The sequence below is a fragment of the Hyperoodon ampullatus genome (genome assembly GCF_949752795.1).
Source record: "Hyperoodon ampullatus genome assembly, chromosome: 3".
Classification (NCBI taxonomy): domain Eukaryota; kingdom Metazoa; phylum Chordata; class Mammalia; order Artiodactyla; family Ziphiidae; genus Hyperoodon; species Hyperoodon ampullatus.
This window is the reverse complement of record NC_136916.1, coordinates 103891294-103911615: the sequence shown is the minus strand read 5'-3', so window position 1 is coordinate 103911615 and position 20322 is coordinate 103891294. Positions and strand designations below refer to the sequence as shown.

Here is a 20322-nt window from a genome sequence, read left to right as displayed (position 1 = left end):
ACAATGGAATTACCCTAAATTCCAAATTCCATTGTTTTTTAGGTAATAAAAGTCATACTGAAATCATTTGAGGAGATTTTATATTTTGTTATTGCAGAAAGGCAAATGAATGCCCTTGCTTTACATAATTTAATAGCAAGCATAATGTTTTCTTCTTTAGGGGTATAGAATATAAAATCTCTTCAAAAATATTTTTTACTGAACCCCAAAGTTAAAATGGTGTCTGAGAAAGAGGATGAAAAAAATCTTGACTTAAAAGCTTAAAAACATCCCTCCCTATTTCATTGCTAATTACACAGATTTTATAGATTGCAAAGTTTATTCTTCTCTGTGAAGTTTTAAATTTTGTTAAAAAGTGATTTGAAGAAATAATTTTTGTACATTCATGATTTCTGCCCTGAACCTTTGCTTCTTCCTTTGTTAGGTTCACAGAATCAGTTTGAAGTGTAAGTAAGCTATAATTAAAACTAAAAAGTAAAGAAAAACTCTGGTGGACTATTACGTGGTACTAAAAAAAAGTTATTTAAGAGTTTAATACATTCATATGGTATGAATTCAAAAGGTACCAAAAAGATTCACAGAGTGAAAATTCTACCTTTCACCCCTATTCCCCAACCACTCACTTCCCCTTCCTGGAAGCAATTACTGTTCCCAGTGTCTTGTGTCTCTTTCAGAGATAGTCTATGTGGAAGCAAATACTTTTTTACGTAAAAATTATGTTTGGGAACTTCCCTGGTAGCACAGAGGTTAAAAATCCACCTGTGTCCACCTGGGGACACAGGTTCGAGCCCTGGTCCGAGAAGATCCACGTGCTGCGTAGCAACTAAGCCCCCATGCCACAGCTACCGAGCCTGCGCTCTAGAGCCCGTGAGCCACAACTACTGAGCCTGTGTGTCTAGAGCCCGTGCTCCACAACAAGAGAAGCCACCGCAATGAGAAGCTCGCGCACCGCAACGAAGAGCAGCCCCCACTCACTGCGGCTAGAGAAACCCGCGTGCAGCAATGAAGACCCAATGCAGCCAAAAATAAATAAATATATTAAAAAAATTTTTAAATAAAAATTATGTTTGTTTTTGAATAGGTAATACATGTACATGATAAAACATTCAAAAGTGTACACAGTGAAAAGAATGTTCTTTGCCTAGGCAACTCTCAGTCCCCCTATTTCCCTCTCCAGAGACATTGTTTTTTTAAATACCCTTGGGGATAAAGTCTATCAATATATAAGCATTATTAGTGTACTAATACATATACTATTAGTGTATTAGTGATGGCTTTCTTAATACCATCCCAAGTACAGTAGATTTATTAGGATAGTGTGTTCAAAATCATAAAATTCCTCATGTATAGAAAATCACTGTAAGGCCTGGAAAACATTCAGATAAGTTACCTTACCATTGTACTACATTTCCTGCAAAATTTTAAACTTAACAACACAGGCATCCACTGTCTTAGCTTGTTTTCTTTTTTGGGGTATTATAATCTTGGTATAAATAAATAGGAAGATTCGAAACAATAATATGTATGCACTCAATCTGAGAACATTTTGTTTACAGGATTTGGAAAAAAAACAAGTTTATGAATTCGAAAGTGATTGCAGACCATTTCCTTTGAGGCTATAGGCATTGGGTTAATTAGGTTTGGAGCGACGCCCTTCTTTGAAAACCAGCTCAAAACCAGCTTCTTCGAAAACTCAGGCGCGGTAAGCCTCCAGAGCTCTAGATGTCGCTGTGGCTCCATGGTGGGGACGGGTATGCGTCTCTGTGGTTATAAAGTTGGGGGCGGAGAAGCTAAGGGTGTCTGGGAAATGATGGCTGAGGAAGAGGAAGAAGTCAAGGAGATTTTGCCGAAATTGCAGGTGAGGCCATAGATTAAAATCTGTATTACTCGGGAAGAAGTAGAGAGCCCAGTTTATGCAGTGCCTTCGAATTTCTTGACATATACCCGTCGCTGGTGTCTGTGTGGTTACTATAACAACTCCCGAAGGTGCAGCCGCAGCTGGCTAGGGGAGGTCCCGGGCAGGGGACGGGCACAGCCAGTTTGTTGGGACCGCCTGCTGCTGACCTGACTGCACTCAGTTTCAGTCCTGTTGGGAAGAGGATTTATTGCTAACTTTATTCCTGTACATTCTTGGGAAATTTTTTTTCCCTCGATTCACTCACAACAAATAGTATACACTTGTGTTTGGCAGATCTGCAGGAGCTGTTAACCTATCCCATGTTGTTTTGATCCCCATAAAGACCATTTCTTCAGTACTTTTCTGCTTTCAAATTGGCAGCGATCACAGTAGTGGCTTGCACCGCGTGTATTCTGGTAACTTCCCTTAGAACTTCACAGTTTTGATTTTTTTCACACTGTGCAATTCCAGTTTGGGGCCTGGGGCAGAAGGCTCCAGACTCCACCCAGTCCACAGTTGACTGTGGGGAGTGGGACAGCCTTATGTACTTGGTAGGTAGGAGCTAACTAATTGCTTGGTTCTTTACCTTTCTTTTGATGACCGAAGATTTTTCTTAAACCTCAGAAACTGAGTTTTTTGTGTTCTAAGACAGCCTGAAATTTAAACATTAGGCTTATGACAGGCTTGTAACTTTCTTAAAGGCTTCTACTGCAAAAGTTTAAACATTGGTGAGATTTCTTTGTTTCCTGAGCAGATTAAAATAATAACACTTTTTAGAGTGTGAGCTTTATTTCACATCCAGTTGACTTTGATTAATTTAATTTTATTCCCTAGTGTGACTGACTGAAATCAGAGATTCTCAATCCTGGCTCCATATTACAAACATTGTTTGTGTATGTATGTTTGTATATGTGTAGAAAAAAACCTGAAAAGGTAAACTAAGCAGTGGTTACCTCTGAGGTTATTGGGATGATTATGAGGAATTTTTAACCTTTTCTATTTTACATGTACCTATTTGAATTTTAACAGCTAATATATATTGATTTTTGCCATGAGAAAAAAGTTATTAAAAACATTCACTCTAGGAAAACAAACCAACAACAAAATCAAACAATTTCTTGCATGTTTGCTATAACAACTAAAAACAAACAATAAGACCTTTTCTATAATTCTTAATATGTAGCTGTGCTGATTGCAGGACAAAAGGAAATGGGTTGTAGTATTTGCTGAGAGCTGTCTTTTCCTGCTTTGATTTGTGGTAGATGCCCTAAGCAGCTAGGTAGAGGATACTTGGGGTATCTTGGGGGTGAGTGGGGAAGATGCAGGGATGGAATAGGAGAATGCAGTAGAGAGAGGAAAAGGATGGTGATGTTGCTATTCATAGGAATGGTGGTAAACTTTATTTCATCGTTATAGACATTTTAGGTTAGCAGGAATATATAAACGATTTTTCTCAAAGTGTGTTTTACAGATCACTTTTATTAAAGTCATGCAGGGTGCTTGTTAAAATGCAAATTTTGGGTTCTGCTAAAACCACTAACATCAGAATGTCTGTAGCCTGGGTCCTGGAAATAATACACGCAACACAACTTGAAAAGCACTGCTGCAGAAAGTGATAGTCTAACTTCTTCATTCTAGGTAGGATTTTAAATTAAGTATAGTACATAAGTATTTGTTAGAGAAGGGAGATTCATTGATTTATTTAATGAGAGCCTATCATGTCCCACACCCTCTGGTAGTGCTCAGGTATAACTCTAAACAAAACCGATTAAGATACTCCCATCATGGAGCTTACATTCCAGTGGTGGAGATAGACAGTGGATGATTAATGAATAGGCCACATAATTTCAAATAAGTACCATGAAGGAAGGTAAGAGTGTGATTTAACCGTGGGGCGGAGGAGGAAGGGGTTACTTTAGTTTGGGTAGTCAGGGAGAGCCTCTCTGAAAAATTGATATTTGAACTGAGATCTAAATAATGATGAGAAATGAGCCATGCAAAGGTCAGGATAAAGAATGTCCAGGCAGAGGGAACAGCATCTGTAAAGGTGGGATTAGGCTTAGTGGATTTGAGGAGCTAGATGAAAGCCATTGTGGCTTGAGGATTGTAGGAGAGTGATAAGAAGTCTGTGTCAGGATGAATGGTGGGAGGTCAGATCTTATAGTCTTCTAGGCCGTAATAAGGAGTTGGATTTTATCCTGTGTGCAATGGGAAACTATCTGAGGGTTTGTGACATGAGGTACATTTCTGTAAGGCCACTTCAGCTATAGTGAGGAGAATGGGAGGAGTAGAAGCAGGATGACCAGTTAAGCTATTGAAATAGTCCAGGCAAGTAGTGATGCTGATTTAGCTGAGGATAGTCAAAGAGAGATGGAGACAGGTGGATGGATTTGGGATGTGATGTGGAGGTAGTTGATAAGACTTGGTAGGATTGGATTATACCTTTCTGCTGCTGTTTTGTTTTAGGAAAAGACTAGATAATGGAAAAGCTTTGACTGGTGTCCCAGGAAGACTCAGAGACAGAGATATTTAAAAGAGGAAAGAGAACATTTACTTGGAAAGAATGCAAGAGAGGCAGAAGGTGACTTGACAAAAATAAAACAAACAAAAGCACAAGTGTTTAAAGAATCAAAACTCTGTAAAAAATACCAAGGTTATCAAGCTTAAATTGGTCTGTTTGTTGTGGAAAACGACTCTTACTTGTTTGTCATGTTCACAGAGGTCATGTATTTTCAGATACCAACGTAGGAATAATCAGGGGTAAGGTATTGTTTTTGTTAGGAAGTCCAGTTTTAAAAAGGTAAGTTTCGAAGTTTTACACTTTGGGGACCAGTACCAGATAGGATGGTCTTATTAACTTTGTTTTATCTCAAGTTGCAAAGCGTTTCCTCCCTCCTGACTATGGTATGTGAAGTGCTTAGTCCTTTTGGAAGCTCTGCTGGATCTGGGAGGAGAGAGCTATCATCACGGTGCAGACTGGCTTGGGACAGTGTGAGAGTGGGCTGGGCTGCTTTCCTTCATGATCTGTGGTATTTTGATAGACCTGTCCACCTGCCTCTTGTGTCATTCCTAGGTAAGATAGAGAATCAGCATTTCCAGGCCAAAAGCTGGTATGGCTAGCCAATCTCAAATTTACTTGTCTGGTATTCTCTGCACTTAATGGTACCATTCTTATACTTCCTAGGAACTGGTGGATCAGCTCTATTCATTTCGAGAGTGCTATTTCGACACACACAGTGTTGAGGATGCTGGGAGGAAGCAACAGGATGTGCGGGAGGAGATGGAGAAGACCCTGCAGCAGATGGAGGAAGTAGTGGGTATGAGTCCCAAAAGAACATGCCAACCCCCGGTCCCTCACTGAAATGTGATGGAGTTTTGCTCTCTCTGTAGATTCTTTGGTATCCTATTTGTGGCTGCCACAAGATGGTCCAACAGAATATTTCTTCTAAGGGTGCCTGTGCAAGGATGGCAGCCTTTCAGCTCTCTAAACTCCATTTCCCAATGCCATGAAATAAAAAAGAGCATGCTTGTTGCTTGATTACTATTGCAGTAATCTTCTTAACTGACCTTTCTGCCTCTAATTTCTTTTACTTCCAAATCAACTTAAATAATGACCATGGCCATTATGTTTCTAAATCCTTACTTCATGCATTTACTCTCATTCCTTGTCTGCCTCTATGCTCAAGTATCTTCAAAGATTCCTACTTTTGACTGATAGAAGTCCAGACCACTTCACTTGGTATTCAAGTCTCCATTGTCTGACTTTTTTTTTCCCTACCCTTATCTCCGACTACCTACTTACAAAGGAACTTTTTGTTTCATTCAGGTTGAACCATCCATTCTCCCACTAACATGCCACATGTATTTCTGCCTCTTTGTTTACATCATTTTTCTCCCTGGAGTGTCTTGTCTTTTCTCCTTTTCACTTTGTAAAGTCCATTCATTGGGTGTATGCCATATGCTCCTTGTCATTGTTTTTTTGATTTTCCATGGATATGCATTGTCCTCTCCACTAGATTGTAAGCCCCTCAAAGGTAGGGATAATGCTTTCTTTGGTACCCTGTTTTCTAACAGTACGCTGCATGTGGTAGGTTTTCAATAAATGATTTGTTCATGAAGATTTTCTCAATTATTTCATTCCTAGAACTGGCATGGGGTTATTCCTTGAGAGAGAGTACTCTAGTCTTACCTGTAAGACTGCCTGGGTTTCCACTTTCCTTTCCACTTTTCTTTTCCCTTCCTCCTAGGTTCTGTCCAGGGCAAGGCACAGGTTCTGATGCTAACTGGAAAGGCACTGAATGTGACTCCTGACTATAGCCCTAAGGCTGAGGAGCTTCTGTCAAAGGCTGTGAAGCTGGAGCCCAAGCTGGTGGAAGCCTGGAACCAGCTGGGTGAGGTGTACTGGAAAAAAGGAGATGTTGCAGCTGCCCACACCTGCTTCTCAGGAGCTCTCACCCATGTGAGCCACCCACTATGCCCTTGGAAAACACAGATGGGAAGGATGGGATTTCTTTGGTTCTGTGAGTTTCCCTAGATCATGAATACCAGAGTAGAATTGTACTGGAACTAGGAGAACAGAATCAGAAGTGGGGGAAACAGGGACAGGGGACTGAGAAAGGAAGAAGATGATGGGATCAGGTTCAGGGGTAGATGAGAAGTGAAGAGAAGTTAGCAACCAAGTTGATCCTGTAAATGGGGATCTAAGACACAGATGGCAGTAAGAATTAAGATGAAAAATTAGAATAAGACTGAGATAGAGTGGATCTGGAAAGGGGAACTAGAATCACAAAGGTTGAATATACACCTTCTCCATTTGCAGTGCAAGAACAAAGTCTCCCTTCAAAATCTGTCAATGGTGCTTCGCCAACTGCGGACTGACTCTGGAGATGAACATTCTCGCCATGTCATGGACAGTGTCCGACAGGCTAAGTTGGCTGTGCAGATGGACATCCTTGATGGCCGCTCTTGGTGTGAGTGCTCTCAAAAGATCTCCAGCAAGTTTCTAGAGCAGTGGTTCTCAACCGTGGCTGCACACCAGAATCATCTGGAGCCCATCTATTGAGTCTGACTCCAATAAGTGTGAAGCCAGGGCATCTTTGCTTTGAAGAAACCCAAAAGATTTTTTTTTTTTTGCGGTACACGGACCTCTCACTGTTGTGGCCTCTCCCATTGCGGAGCACAGGCTCCGGACGCACAGGCTCCGCGGCCATGGCTCACGGGCCCAGCCACTCCGCGGCATGTGGGATCTTCCCAGACCAGGGCACGAACCCGTGTCCCCTGCATTGGCAGGCGGACTCTCAACCACTGCACCACCAGGGAAGCCCCCAAAAGATATTTTGATGAACCACTATTCTAGGAACTCTTGGACCTTTTCATCGAAGAGAGGAGGCTTATGTTTCCATATAAGCAAAGCAGGGCTTTTGTGCAGTCTGTTGTAGTTTCTCCTTTGTGTCCATGTTTGCCTCTTTATCCCAGTGGAATTTTGGGTATACTTGTAAGTTTAGTGTCATCAATGGTTTGTTTCAGACGTGGGGCCTTTCATATAGACTTTTGAGGGTAACCAAAATAGTTATACTTTGAACTTGAGCTCTGAGATGATCCATCACTGAGTTTCTTAGTTTTTTTTCTCTTCCCCCGCAACCCCCTTAGGTGGGACAGGATGGCTAGAGTGGGTTGGAGTTGGGTATTTCTCTTCCTTAGGTCAGTTACCCTCTGATAACTGATAGCTTACCCTAGCAGGTTAGACTCTGGTTAATTAGTTTCTCCTGAGGGCAGGCCTTGTTAAGAATGGAGTGCTCGGGAGTTCCCTGGTAGTCTAGTGGTTAAGATCATAGGCTTTCATTGCCATGGCCTGGGTTCAATCCCTGGTCGGGGAACTGAGATCCCATAAGCCATGTGATGTGGCCAAAACCCCCCCACAAAAACAACAAGAAGAAGAAGAGAGTGCTCTGGCATATTTCAAAAAAGTTCCTTTGCCCCCTCCCTCTGCTGGAAGTATGAGGGTGTTCTCCGATATTTGCTGTGGGAATCTGGTTGAGTTCCTGGAGGTAAATCTCACAATATTGTGGGGACTCCCTTGTGACTGGGACCCCTGGGCTTGTCCACACTGAGCCTCCAGAATTCGTCAATTTCAGTTCAGGTTTTCCTACCCCAGCAGTGTTCTGTGGTAGCTCATAAGTTTCTGCTCTGCTAAGCCATAACTCCCTGTATTCACCCGTCTCTCCAATTTTGGGGGCAGCGGTTTGCCCTGTGTTATCCCCTTCCTTATGCATCCAGGAAGAGTTGTGGATTTTTTAGTCTGTTCAGCCTTTTCCTTGTTAGGATTGAGTGGCGACTGCAAGCTCCTTACATGCGGAACCCTGTGTTTCTCTTTCAGATATTCTGGGGAATGCGTACCTTTCTCTTTACTTCAGTACTGGCCAGAACCCTAAGATCTCCCAGCAAGCCCTCAGTGCCTATGCCCAAGCAGTAAGTATTTATGGTCACCCAGGCAAGATATATAGAGGCAGCAACAGAAACAAGAGTGTTGTTCAGTCTTCCTTGTGGCTTTTTGGCAAGACACACGGGCAGTGTTTGCTGGCGTCCAGTGTGTGTAGTTTCGCAAAGCTGGGTGTGCAAAGGTGACGTATCTCTTTCTATAACTTGAATATTAGCAACCACTTGCAGTGTGTGCCTCAGTGCTAGGTAGCTCCTTGAGCTGTTTGGATTTCGTACAGGCGTGCATAACCAAACCACAGAGCCCTTGCCAACATGTTCATCTCTTTAACATGTTATGTGTGAAAATAATGCTTGTTAATATTCGTGTACATTTTTAAAGAAAAATAAAAACTCTGATACTTAAGTATAAATTAAGCAGTATCCCCAGGTTAACCATTAGATAGTATGGCTCTGGATTTCCCACAGACTAAAATGGAAAACAGCATGTAGCCCATTCTACATTATAGCCTAGGGATTAATTCACTGGAGCTCATGCTTTGCCTTAGGCTTTCAGGCTATGTTTATATCGATAGCCACTTGCAGGGGGATTTCCTTCAGGCCTTGAGTGCCTGACTGCTCACTGTTACAAGGTTTACATTGACCTTTTGAGCACTTTTTATATAGGCTTCATATTCACTTTTGTTTTCTCTTCACATGGAGACTTGCTTTTTAACTTACCACTATTTATTTTGCTCTGACTGGCAGAATAAGGAATATAGCTACCTTATATACATGTTTGCAGTTTAGGAATTGTTCTTTTTTCACCATCCCACAGAAACTTTATTTTTCACAAAGCCGAAGTGCAAAACATAGATAACCATTTGTAATAAGCACAGTCAAATTTTTAACCACAAGATGTCTACAAGAATTATAGCTTTAAAAAATACAACCAATTTTTATATTTCAAAAATATCTCAACTCAAATTAATTTCTTAAAAAGTACACTTCTCATACTATTTGTTTGGCATTACCCTGGTTGAACTCTGGTGCTGCCATAATTGGGAGCTGTGGGCACACACGTGTGCATTGTGCTCTTGCCCTCACTGCTGTGCTGATGAGTGCAGCTCAACTGGTGGGACTCACACTCACGACAGAGGAGCATGCAGTACTAAAATGGCTTTTTAAGAAATGACAGATATGACTTCTCACACACCATGCTTCTCACTGTAGTCTTAATGGTGGCATTTAACTCAACCCAACCTGTATAGCCAGTGGGGTTATTCTTTTTTTCAATCAGGGAAATTTTCAGACTGAGGAACTACATTTTACTCTAATTTCTTAATCTGGTAAACGTTTACATTTTAAAGCATGATGTACTCCTTCAAATTTTATGTTTGGCTCCTGCTAAACAGTTGCTTTTAACTCTTAATTTCTTCATCAGTCCTGCATTTTTAAACATAGTTGAACCAACCATTTAAACAATTTAATTTATGTTGTTTGTGCTTTCGCAGTGTGCCAGACAATGAATAGAATTAAAAAAATAAAGTGATCATAGCCATGAACATAGCCAGCAGTTTCTTCATAACATATTTGTCTGCACTGTCATGTGGTTTCTGGCCACGTATTTAAATTGGAGAATCAGAATTTGGCGTTCACTGTGTGTTTTAAGGGAGCTTGGATGTAGATGTTTGTATCTGGAGCCAGGCTCATGGGCAGAGGAAATGCATTAAATTGACATCATTTCTTTCCTAGGCTTTCCTCATTTATACCAGCATCTCATTGATTAAAATAAACTTTTTATCAGCTTTTTGTTTGTTTGTTTGTTTTTTTAGTATTATAGTTTTTACTGGAAAAAATTCACATGTAAGTGGATCTGTGCAGTTCAAACCTGTGTTGTTCAAGGGTTTTTTTTCATCTTTATTGGAGTATATCTGCTTTACAATGTTGTATTAGTTTCTGCTATACAACAGAATGAATCAGCTATATGTATACGTATATCCCCATGTCCCCTCCCTCTTGAGCCTCCCTCCCACCCTCCCTATCCCACCCCTCTAGGTCGTCACAAAGCATCGAGCTGATCTCCCTGTGCTATGCAGCAGCTTCCCACTAGCCATCCATTTTACGTTTGGTAGTGTATATATGTCCATGCTACTCTCTGACTTCATCCCAGCTTCCCTTCCCCGCCCCATGTCCTCAAGTCCATTCTCTACGTCTCCATCTTTATTCCTGCCCTGCCACTAGGTTCATCCGTACCGTTTTTTTAGATTCCACATATATGCGTTAGCGTGGGGTATTTGTTTTTTCTCTTTCTGACTTACTTCACTCTGTATGACAGACTTCTTTATTTATTTACTTATTTGGTTGCGCCAGGTCTTAGCTGCAGCTTGCAGGCTCCTTAGTTGCAGCATGCATGTGGGATTTAGTTCTCTGACCAGGGATTGAACCTGGGCCCCCTGCATTGGAAGCACAGAGTCTTAACCACTGAGCCACCGGGGAAGTCCCTTTATCAGATGTTAATCACATATTTCTTCTATTTTTATACTATTGCATGGGTAAATTATAATCATATTTTAAAGTTTCATGCAAATACGAAACCCTTTCATCCTTGAGGTTTCAGGGATTGAGTAATATGTGCCACACAAGCAGTTACTGTATAACAGTGTGGGTATAGGAAATTTTTTTTAAAAATTTATTTTATTTTTGGCTGCGTTGGGTCTTTGTTGCCAAGCATGGATTTTTCTCTAGTTGTGGCAAGCGGGGGCTACTCTTTGTTGTGGTGTGCAGGCTTCTCATTGCGGTGGCTTCTCTTGTTGTGGAGCACGGGCTCTCTGTGCACGGGCTCCAGTAGTTGTGGCACGTGGGGTCAATAGTTGTGGCTCACGGGCTCTAGAGTGCAGGCTCAGTAGTTGTGGTGCACGGGTTTAGTTGCTCCGTGGCATGTGGGGTCTTCCCGGACCAGGGATCGAACCCATGTTCCTTGCATTGGCAGACAGATTCTTAACCACTGCGCCACCAGGGGAGCCCTGGGAAACATTTTGACAAGCAAGAAACTTAAATTTTTCCAGGGTAAGGAGGTTTAAGACATGTTGTGCATGGCCATCCTTAAGACTGAGACAAGAGCCACTGATGATCTTTTTATCCCACTATAGGAGAAGGTTGACAGGACAGCTTCCAGCAATCCTGATCTTCATCTGAACAGGGCAACGGTAAAAAAAAAAAAAAAAAAAAAATCATTTGTGTGGGGGAGTGGTCATCTGAAGGTCAAATACATGAGATATCTAGGTTTTAGCCTGTGAGGATGACTGAGTACTCACAGGGACAAGGTTGGGTACAAACTGCGAGAGGAAAGTCATATTATTTCTGGGAAAAGCTAGCTTAGTTTGACTAAAGTATCTGGAGGGAAAGGAAAAGGGGCTGAGTTGGTGGGAGGGTAAATAGAGGATGGGGTACACAGTTTAGAAGACTTTCCTGAAGTGTTCATTGTAAACATAAAAATAGAATCACCCAATATATACAACTTAACTGTTGTAGAGTTTGGAAGTTAGCTTCTTTGAAATGATTCCATCTTTGGGGTTGTGATCACCTTGGCCAGGATGTAAGGTGTTACTGGCTCTTCAGGCTGTTCATTTGTAGAAGAGGAAGACAGCTGGGAAGGAAAGCAGTTTATTTCTCTAGATTCCTAGCCCATTGTGCTATTACTAATCTCTCCCCAGCCCCTCCCCCTACCCCACGGATAGTTTGGGTTGAACACACTTATAATTGGGAGGTTTTTGGTTACTTCTTGTGCAGTTACATAAATATGAAGAGAATTATGGGGAGGCCCTGGAAGGCTTTTCTCGGGCTGCAGCACTGGACCCTGCCTGGCCAGAGCCCCAGCAGCGAGAGCAGCAACTCCTGGATTTCCTGAATAGATTAACCAGCCTCCTTGAGAGCAAGGTAGAGATGTCTATATGCTGAATCCTGCTTTTTTATTCTGCTGTAGACCAATAAAATAAGAATAAAGTAGGCCTCGGTAGTAGTGACCCTATAGAAGTGGGTAGGTGGGAGGGGAGGACTAGACTCTCAAGGAGAGTGACTAGTTCCTAGCTTCTTTTTTTAACATCTTTATTGGAGTATAGTTGCTTTACAGTGGTGTGTTAGTTTCTGCTTTATAACAAAGTGAATTAGCTATACATATACATATGTCCCCATATTCTCTTCCCTCTTGTGTCTCCCTCCCTTCCACCCTCCCTATCAGTTCCCAGCTTCTTACCTATTTCCTTTTCCTTTGCAGGGAAAGGTGAAGACCAGAAAGTTGCAGAGCATGCTGGGAAGCTTGCGCCCAGCCCATCTAGGCCCTTGTGGTGATGGGCGCTATCAGTCAGCCTCTGGGCAGAAGGTGACCCTGGAGCACAAGCCCCTGAATGCTCTGCAGCCTGGTGTAAATAGTGGAGCTGTGGTCCTGGGAAAGGTGGTGTTCAGCCTTACTACGGAGGAGAAAGTCCCCTTGTGAGTTTCTCTTGCCTTTTCTCTTTTTCATCCTTTTAAACTAGTTGCTCTTATTTCTTGGCCTTTCTCTAAAAGTTGAGGACATTGTTAGTGGTTAGAGATTAGTGAGTTCTGCTTCCCTTCTGTGACTGTCTTCCCTTCTGTGAGCAAGTATTGTTTAGGTGATATCTAACAATCTCTCTATAGATTCTGTCACCATCCATTTTTTCCCTGAGCTTGGTGTTCTGTGGACTCCTATATTCGAAGCTGAAGTTTGACAGCTACTTTTTTTTATGAGACAGATGGTAACCTTAAAATTCTCCTACCTCTTTGTGTTTTCATGATCATAGAGGCACAAAGAGGAAGAATTCTAAGTCCTGTTTGGACTTAGGTATGCCTAAGCAGTTCTGGAAGGTGAGCTTTGAGTTTGAATTTATGGCCTGATGGAGAGATTCTCTCAGATGTTATTCAACAAATATTCATTGAGCATCTGCTATATGTGTTGTAGGGAGTTAAAATAAATGTGACACACCCAAATGAAGGGTGCTTATAGTTTAGCACAGGAAATGAGTTAAAAATATTCATTTAGAAAATTTTTAACTCTTGAAAAATGAGGGTTTGGTCAGTGTCATCATTCCTTGGTCCTTCACTCACTTCCCAATCCCTGGTTGACTAGTTTCCTTTTTCTGTTTTCTACTGAATTTTTTTTGTTTCTGGGATCACCAGTGTTTGATCCAGTAGCTTCTACTGGAAGCATTCTGATTTCTCTCTCACTGTTCCCTTTCATATCCCTTCTGCTCCATTCAAACTAAAATATAACTCCCATTGTATGCCTGATATTCCTCCATGGCATTTTCATGGTATAAGAATTTGAAGAATTGAAGAGCAAGAAGATAGTTGAGAAAAGTTTAGTTACTAGAGCAGACCCTAGAGTTAAGAGGAATGAGAAAGAAATATAGACAAAGGTCGGGTTTTAGGGGCCCTTGAGAACAAATATTTTGCTACTCCTCTTTTTATGCGCCATTTCTAAATGTTAAGTTCTAGGAGGACTCTGTTTTTGTTCCTTTCCTCTTTTCTCTCTATATCAGGATGGCAAATAGATGCCAACTTTGATCACTTGGCAGTGGCTGCATGATTTACTGTAAAGAAGGATTCTGAGGCTTTGACTGGTTTCACCAGGAGAATGCTGTGCTTGATTTGCAGTGTTTGCTGTGAATTTGGGTGTGCCAAGTGATGGCATGAGCATCGATTCTTCACCATCTCACTCATAGGTCATCTCATTTGGTGACGTCATACAAACCCAAGGCTTTGGCTGCCTCTTCTATGCTCACAGGTCTAGCTCCAGCCCAAGGCTCATTTCCAACTTTTGGATTCCTATGTCCAGCTGCCTCTGGGCTATAATAAGAAACCTCTAACTCAGTATGTTCAGAATTACTCACCTCATCTTTCTCTGTCAACCTGCTTGTCCTCCCTGAATTCTTTTTCAATCAATGGTACCACCTCTACTCAGTCACTTAATTAAGACTTCTGGAAGTTGTTCTAGACTTCTCCATTCTCTTGCTTTGAGGCAGTCACCAAGTCCAATAGATATACCTTTTAGTCCCTACTTTCCTGTCTTTACTAATTTAATTCAGCCTCTTAACACATCTCCAGACAAGTCTCCCTGTTCCCTGTTTTTCCTCCAGTGTTCCACAGTACAGAGAAATATTTCCCAGATGCAGATCTGACCATTGCTGTTTCTTATTTTAAATCTCTTACTGGTACTGTGTAGCTTTTAGGATGAAGTTTTAACTCTTTAGCTTAACACCCAGAACCCTTTACGATTTTCTCCCTGCCTCCCCGTGTCCATTATCTTCATCACTTTAACGCTTGTACCTTTTGTTCCAACCTTGGGATTATTTTGTAGGTTTCAGAACAGCTATTTTCATGCCTCTGTGTTTTTACACACAGTTACTATGCCTGGATAATCTTTTTGCTGCTTCTTGATATAGATTACATTTTTCCCCCAACATTTTATTATAAAAATTTTCAAACATACAGCGAAATTGAAAGAATTTTACAGTGAACATTTGTGTACCTATAGTCTACTATTAATATTTTATTATACTTAGTTTATCACAGATTTATTTATTCCCATATTCATCTATTGGTCTCTCTTATTCTTGGTCCATTTCAAAGTAAATTGCAGACATTAGTATACTTTCCTCTAAATACTTCAGCATGCAGTCATTAAGTAGAGTTCAATATTTGTTTATAATTTTATTCTTTTTATGTAAAATTTACATACAATGAAATGTACAGATCTTAGCGCATATTTCCTAAGTTTTGACAAATGCATACACCCTTATAACCTAAACACCTATAGAGAACATTACCACCACCTCAGAAGTTCTCTTATGTTCCTTCCCAGTCAAGCCATATCCCCTTCCCTTAGAGATTTTTTATTTCCACTGAAGAGTAGTTTTCCTGTTTTAACCCAGGTAGTTTTTCATTCTTTAAGATTCAGTTTGAGGGTCTCCTCTTCATGGAAACCTTCCTGGCTTTCCATTGATCTAGACATTTCTCCTCTGGGCTCCCACAGCCCAAACTTTGGCTTCACTGAATTCATCACAAGCAAAAAGCTATTCTGGCACCTATTACAGTTGTACTGTTAGTGATGGTCTAATTGTCTGACACCCACTAGACTAATAAGCTCACTCACAGTGCCTGACACGTGTTAGGTATTCAGTGAAAGTTTGTGGAATTAAATTAAATTGACAGTAATGGTTAGAGAGTTTGATGAAGGTTGTGATAGTTAAATTGATAGAGCAGGAATACTGTTACGCTGCAACATTTCGAACTAGTTCATTATTAATATTTGTTGAATGTGTCCCAAGTTCTTAGAAAAGTGACAGATTGATGAGTCTTGTGCATGTTCTCTAAAGATACATATCTAAGACAAATGAGCCCTCAGATGTACATAGTGAATGATAGTACCTGTCATAGGAGTTCTAAATAAGTAACTAAGAAAGCATTTTTTTTTTTTTTGCTGATATTTTAAAACCCCTATTTTTGCTTTTCTTTCCTGCCCACTTCCTTTTTTTTTTTTTTTTTTTCTCTTCTCTCTCTTAACCCATCTTAACCTGGCAGTACATTTGGCCTGGTAGATTCAGATGGACCTTGCTGTGCAGTGATGGTATATAATATGGTGCAGAGCTGGGGAGTGCTCATTGGGGACTCTGTAGCCATCCCTGAGCCTAACCTTCGGCTTCACCGAATTCAGCACAAGGGAAAGGTGAGTGATGGCTAGGATTCTTTCTCACCTCATAGGCTCTCAAAGTGGGACAAGTTTACCTCTTTTAAAAAATATACATAAAGTAATGCATATATATGTGTGTGTGTGTGTTGTATGATATCCTATATTTACACACGTATATGTATATATGTAATTTATTTTTTACTAATAGTTTTACTAAAAGTAATTTTTTTTGTTTTTTGTTTTGTTTTTCTTTACTAAAAAACTACTAGTAAACAAAAAGAATTTTTAAAATGGACCGAACAGAGAAAGACAAATACATATGATATCACTTACATGTGAAATCTTAAAAAGCCGAACTGTGAAAACAGAATAGAATGGTGATTATACTGGGATGGTGGAAATGGGGAGAGGTTGTTTCAAGGTATAAACTTGCAACCAGTAGATAAATAAGTCCTGGAGATCTAATGCACAGCATAGTGATTATAGACAACAATATAGTATTATAAACTTCAAAGTTGCCAAGAGACTAGATCTTAATTGTTCCCACCACAAAAATGAAATGATAATTATGTGAAGTGATAGAGGTGTTAGCTAATGTAATGGTGGTAATCATATTGCAATATATAAATATATCAAATTAACATGTTAATTAATACCTTAAACTTACATAATGTTATATGCCAATTATTTCAATAAAAATAAATTTTAAAAAATGGACTGAAATATTGTCAGTCAGATGTTATTACTGTTAACAGTCTTTTCATAAATTTGTGTACACATTCATATGTATATTTTTAATTATGAGTGGAATATTATATGCAGATGTTTGTGAACATTTCCTGTGGTTTTCCATATTCTGCAACATTGTTTTGAATTAATACATAGAGGTGGTGATGAAGATGATGATGATAGTTAAAATTTACTGAACACTTAACTGACTGCTAGACACTGTGCAAAGAGTTTTATGGCCTGCATTGGATCATTTAATCCCTACAAAACTCTACAAGAGCAGATATTTAATCGCTTTTTCCCCATTTAGATCAAGGGTCAGCAAACTCTGGCCGGTTGACCAAATCTGGCTCACTGCCTGTTTTTGTATGGCTTGTGAGCCAAGAAAGGTTTTTATATTTTTAAATGAAAACAATTGAAAGAAGAATAATAATTTGTGATACATGAAGATTACAGGAAATTAAAATTTCAGTGTTTGTAATTCAATTTTTTTGAAACAAAGTATACCCATTTGTTTACTGTTGTCTGTGGCTGCTTTTATACTAGTGTCAGAGATGAATGGTTCTGTGACAGAGACCATATGACCCACAAAGCCTAAAATATTTATTATTTGACTCTTTACAGAAAAAATTTGCTGACCCCAGATCTAGATTATTAATAATTGTTCCTAATTATAAAAGTACTTTAGTAAATATTTTAATATCTGTGCATATCCATGATTATTAAATAAATTTAATTAATTCCTTAAAGAAATTAAGTGAATTTCTAAGGTAGAATCCTGGCTCCAAAGGGTATGCAGAATTCTAAGACTTTTTTTTTTTTTTTTTGGCTGCGTTGGGTCTTCGTTGCTGTGCGCAGGCTTTCTCTAGTTGTGGCAAGCGGGGGCTGCTCTTCGTTGCGGTGCGCAGGCTTCTCATTGCTGTGGCTTCTCGTTGCAGAGCACTGGCTCTAGGCACGCGGGCTTCAGTAGTTGTGGTGTGTGGACTCAGTAGTTGCAGCGCGCAGGGCTAGGCATGCAGGCTTCAGTAGTAGTTGTGGTGCGTGGGCTCAGTAGGTGCAGTTTGTGGGCTCTGGGGCTTACGGGCTTCAGTAGTTGTGGTGCATGGGCTTAGTTGCTCCAAGGCACGTGGGATCTTCCCAGACCAGGGATCGAACCCTTGTCCCCTGCATTGGCAGGTGGATTCTTAACCACTGCGCCACCAGGGTAGTCCCTCTAAGACTTTTGATACATATTGCCAAACTGTTTTTTGGAAGGTTGTACCAGTTAATATCAACAGTGGATGTCAGTAATTGTTTTTCTGTGGTTTTCTTTGCAACTCTGTGTAGAAACCTTTGAAAAATTATTTGCTGATTTTATATGAAAAATATAGCATCAATATTGTTTGGCTTTGGCTTCTTGATTATTGGTGAGGTTGACATTTTTATCATATGTTTATTGACTATAATTCTTTTATAAATTCCTTTTTTTTTTTGTCACTTGCCCATGTTCCTGTTAGGATGTTTTAAAAATTGATTTATGAAAACTGTTTAATTCACTTCTTTACTTTGACTTAAAAGAACCTCCTTTACACTCCAAGTGGAACAGTATTTTTTGGATAAAGATCTTTTAACAACACATTTTGCAACTTAAAGTACATTTGAACTGATAAATTGAGCTGATGTTTGCCGTTATTAGGAGAATGTTTAAACGTACATGTTGTTAATTCCTCCTGATACTAAAGGAGAAGTAAGTCTAATTTATATTAGGCAGATTAATTTATAACTTTACGAACACTTGATCTAAGAGTTTCTCAGACTTTCCATTGGCTCTGGCTTGGCTGCTGTGTGTATTTAGTTATAATTTTTGATAAACACTGTGGGAAGGGAAGATTCTGTAGAGCTGGTGGGACCCTTTTGTTGGGCCGTGCCAGGATCCTGTTCTTTTTGAATCAGAATTGTCCCATTCTTGTAATGACAGTTACTGGCACTCTACCTGTCCCAGATTTTCCTTCTGAAGATTGAAAACTTTGGGAAAGTTACATCCCCTATGTTAGTTCAGCTTTGTTTAATGTGAGATGGAGGTAAGGGGTATATCTACTGTGGGAGGTGGAAAGGAGGGGGTGAGAAAGCCACAGGTGGTGTATCCCTGTGCTGGAGTTTTCTTCCCTCTTAGGATCTGTAATGAGCCTCTGTATATTTGTCTTTTCCAGGACTATTCCTTTTCCAGTGTTCGTGTGGAGACGCCCCTCCTGCTGGTGGTGAATGGGAAGCCTCAGGGCTCCAGCAGCCAGGCCGCTGCCACAGTGGCATCGAGGCCACAGTGTGAATGACCTTCCTTGGATGGCATGCTAAAGAGGAAGTGGAGGCGAGGAGAAAAGCTCAAGGGCACTCAGCCACTGCACCAGCCAGATCCAGTGACGCAACTGGAATTGGGGGGACGTTTTAGATGACAACTTTCCTTTCCTCTGCCCTGTAAGACACTTTGTGTCTTCTTTCTCTCCTGTTATGTTCCAGCTCTCTCTGGGGCCACACATGTTCCTGGTATATCTCCTGCCTCTTCCATTGCTCTTCTATGTTTTAGGCAAAGAGCATGGAGTTGGTAGAAGTGTTGGGACCTTGTCATGGGACAGAGTCCCCAAGGTTCCTGTTCTTGCCTCCTTCCTGAGCTTCATGTGTATATATCATTTCAGTATTTATTGCTAAGGGAGGGGGTCTAATTTTTTTAATGACTTCGTTTTTGAGCAATTTTTATTTTATTTTTAAAGTTTAGGTGCTTCCCCTTCTTTGGGGCTGGAACAGAATTAAATTTGTTTGGAAAAAAACTACTGTGTAGTTTGGCCTGCTTCATTCTCTCCAGGCTTGAATTCTTGGCTTTAGGATCACTTCAATCCATTAGAGTAATACCCCCTTCCCCACTTTTTTCTTTAAACAAAATAGTTTATTTCTCTCTCAGTTAAAAGAAATCTGGCAATAGGCAGCCCAGGGCAGGAATGGCAGTTCCACAAAGTTGTTGGGAACCAGCTTCCTTCCACTTCCCCATTCTTTCATCCTTAGGAGTGGCCCTTATCATAGTCCAACATAACAGCAGTACTATTCTAATAGTGTTACTAGGGTGAAAGACCAGAGAGAGCTAGATATTCAATTCCTTTAGGTTCTAGTGATACATTTTATAACAGTTACTTTTAATATCCTCGTGGAAAAATAGGGAAATGTGAGGGAGGATTATTAACCAACTGAATGGTTATAACCAGAGAGTGCATTAATGGATACAGATTAATTTGGAAGACTTCTAGTGATGTGGCTCAGGTCTTTTTCCTTGGTCCAGTCCTGTTCAACTCTTGATCAGAGACTTGAATATCACTGATGACTCATTCAATTTATGAAGAATGTAAAACATGGAGAAGTCCTCAGAGAATGGATGGTAGAATAAACATCAATCTATCTAAAGAAGTTTTAAGGGCTGAATCTAAAATAAAATTTTAAAGTCCATTCTTTTGGTCCAAAAAGGACAATTTTCTGAGGTGTATCTTCTACATAATGTATGAAAAATTACTTGGAATTTTAGTAGGTAAGATAAAGTCAATATGAGTAACCA

At 40.3% G+C, this 20322-nt stretch overlaps 1 protein-coding gene across 3 annotated transcripts; it reads left to right on the top strand.

Moving 5' to 3' along the window:
• Positions 1–1792: 1792 nt before the first annotated feature.
• TTC5 (tetratricopeptide repeat domain 5) lies at positions 1793–19249 on the top strand (the record flags this gene model as incomplete). 3 transcript variants are annotated; one of them, XM_079701154.1, is made up of 10 exons in its annotated part: positions 1793–1858; positions 5082–5214; positions 6145–6356; positions 6717–6867; positions 8274–8365; positions 11464–11520; positions 12104–12250; positions 12588–12802; positions 15911–16055; positions 18938–19249. In XM_079701154.1, 10 exons carry the CDS (start codon positions 1808–1810, stop codon positions 19055–19057), a joined length of 1323 nt encoding a protein of 440 aa, XP_079557280.1. In that variant the 3' UTR covers positions 19058–19249. The 3 variants fall into 3 exon arrangements, with proteins under 3 accessions (XP_079557280.1, XP_079557281.1, XP_079557282.1); XM_079701155.1 differs by having other exon boundaries at positions 1808–1858; positions 6717–6891; XM_079701156.1 differs by lacking the exons at positions 1793–1858; positions 5082–5214; positions 8274–8365 and having other exon boundaries at positions 6313–6356.
• Between the last annotated feature and the right edge of the window lie 1073 nt (positions 19250–20322).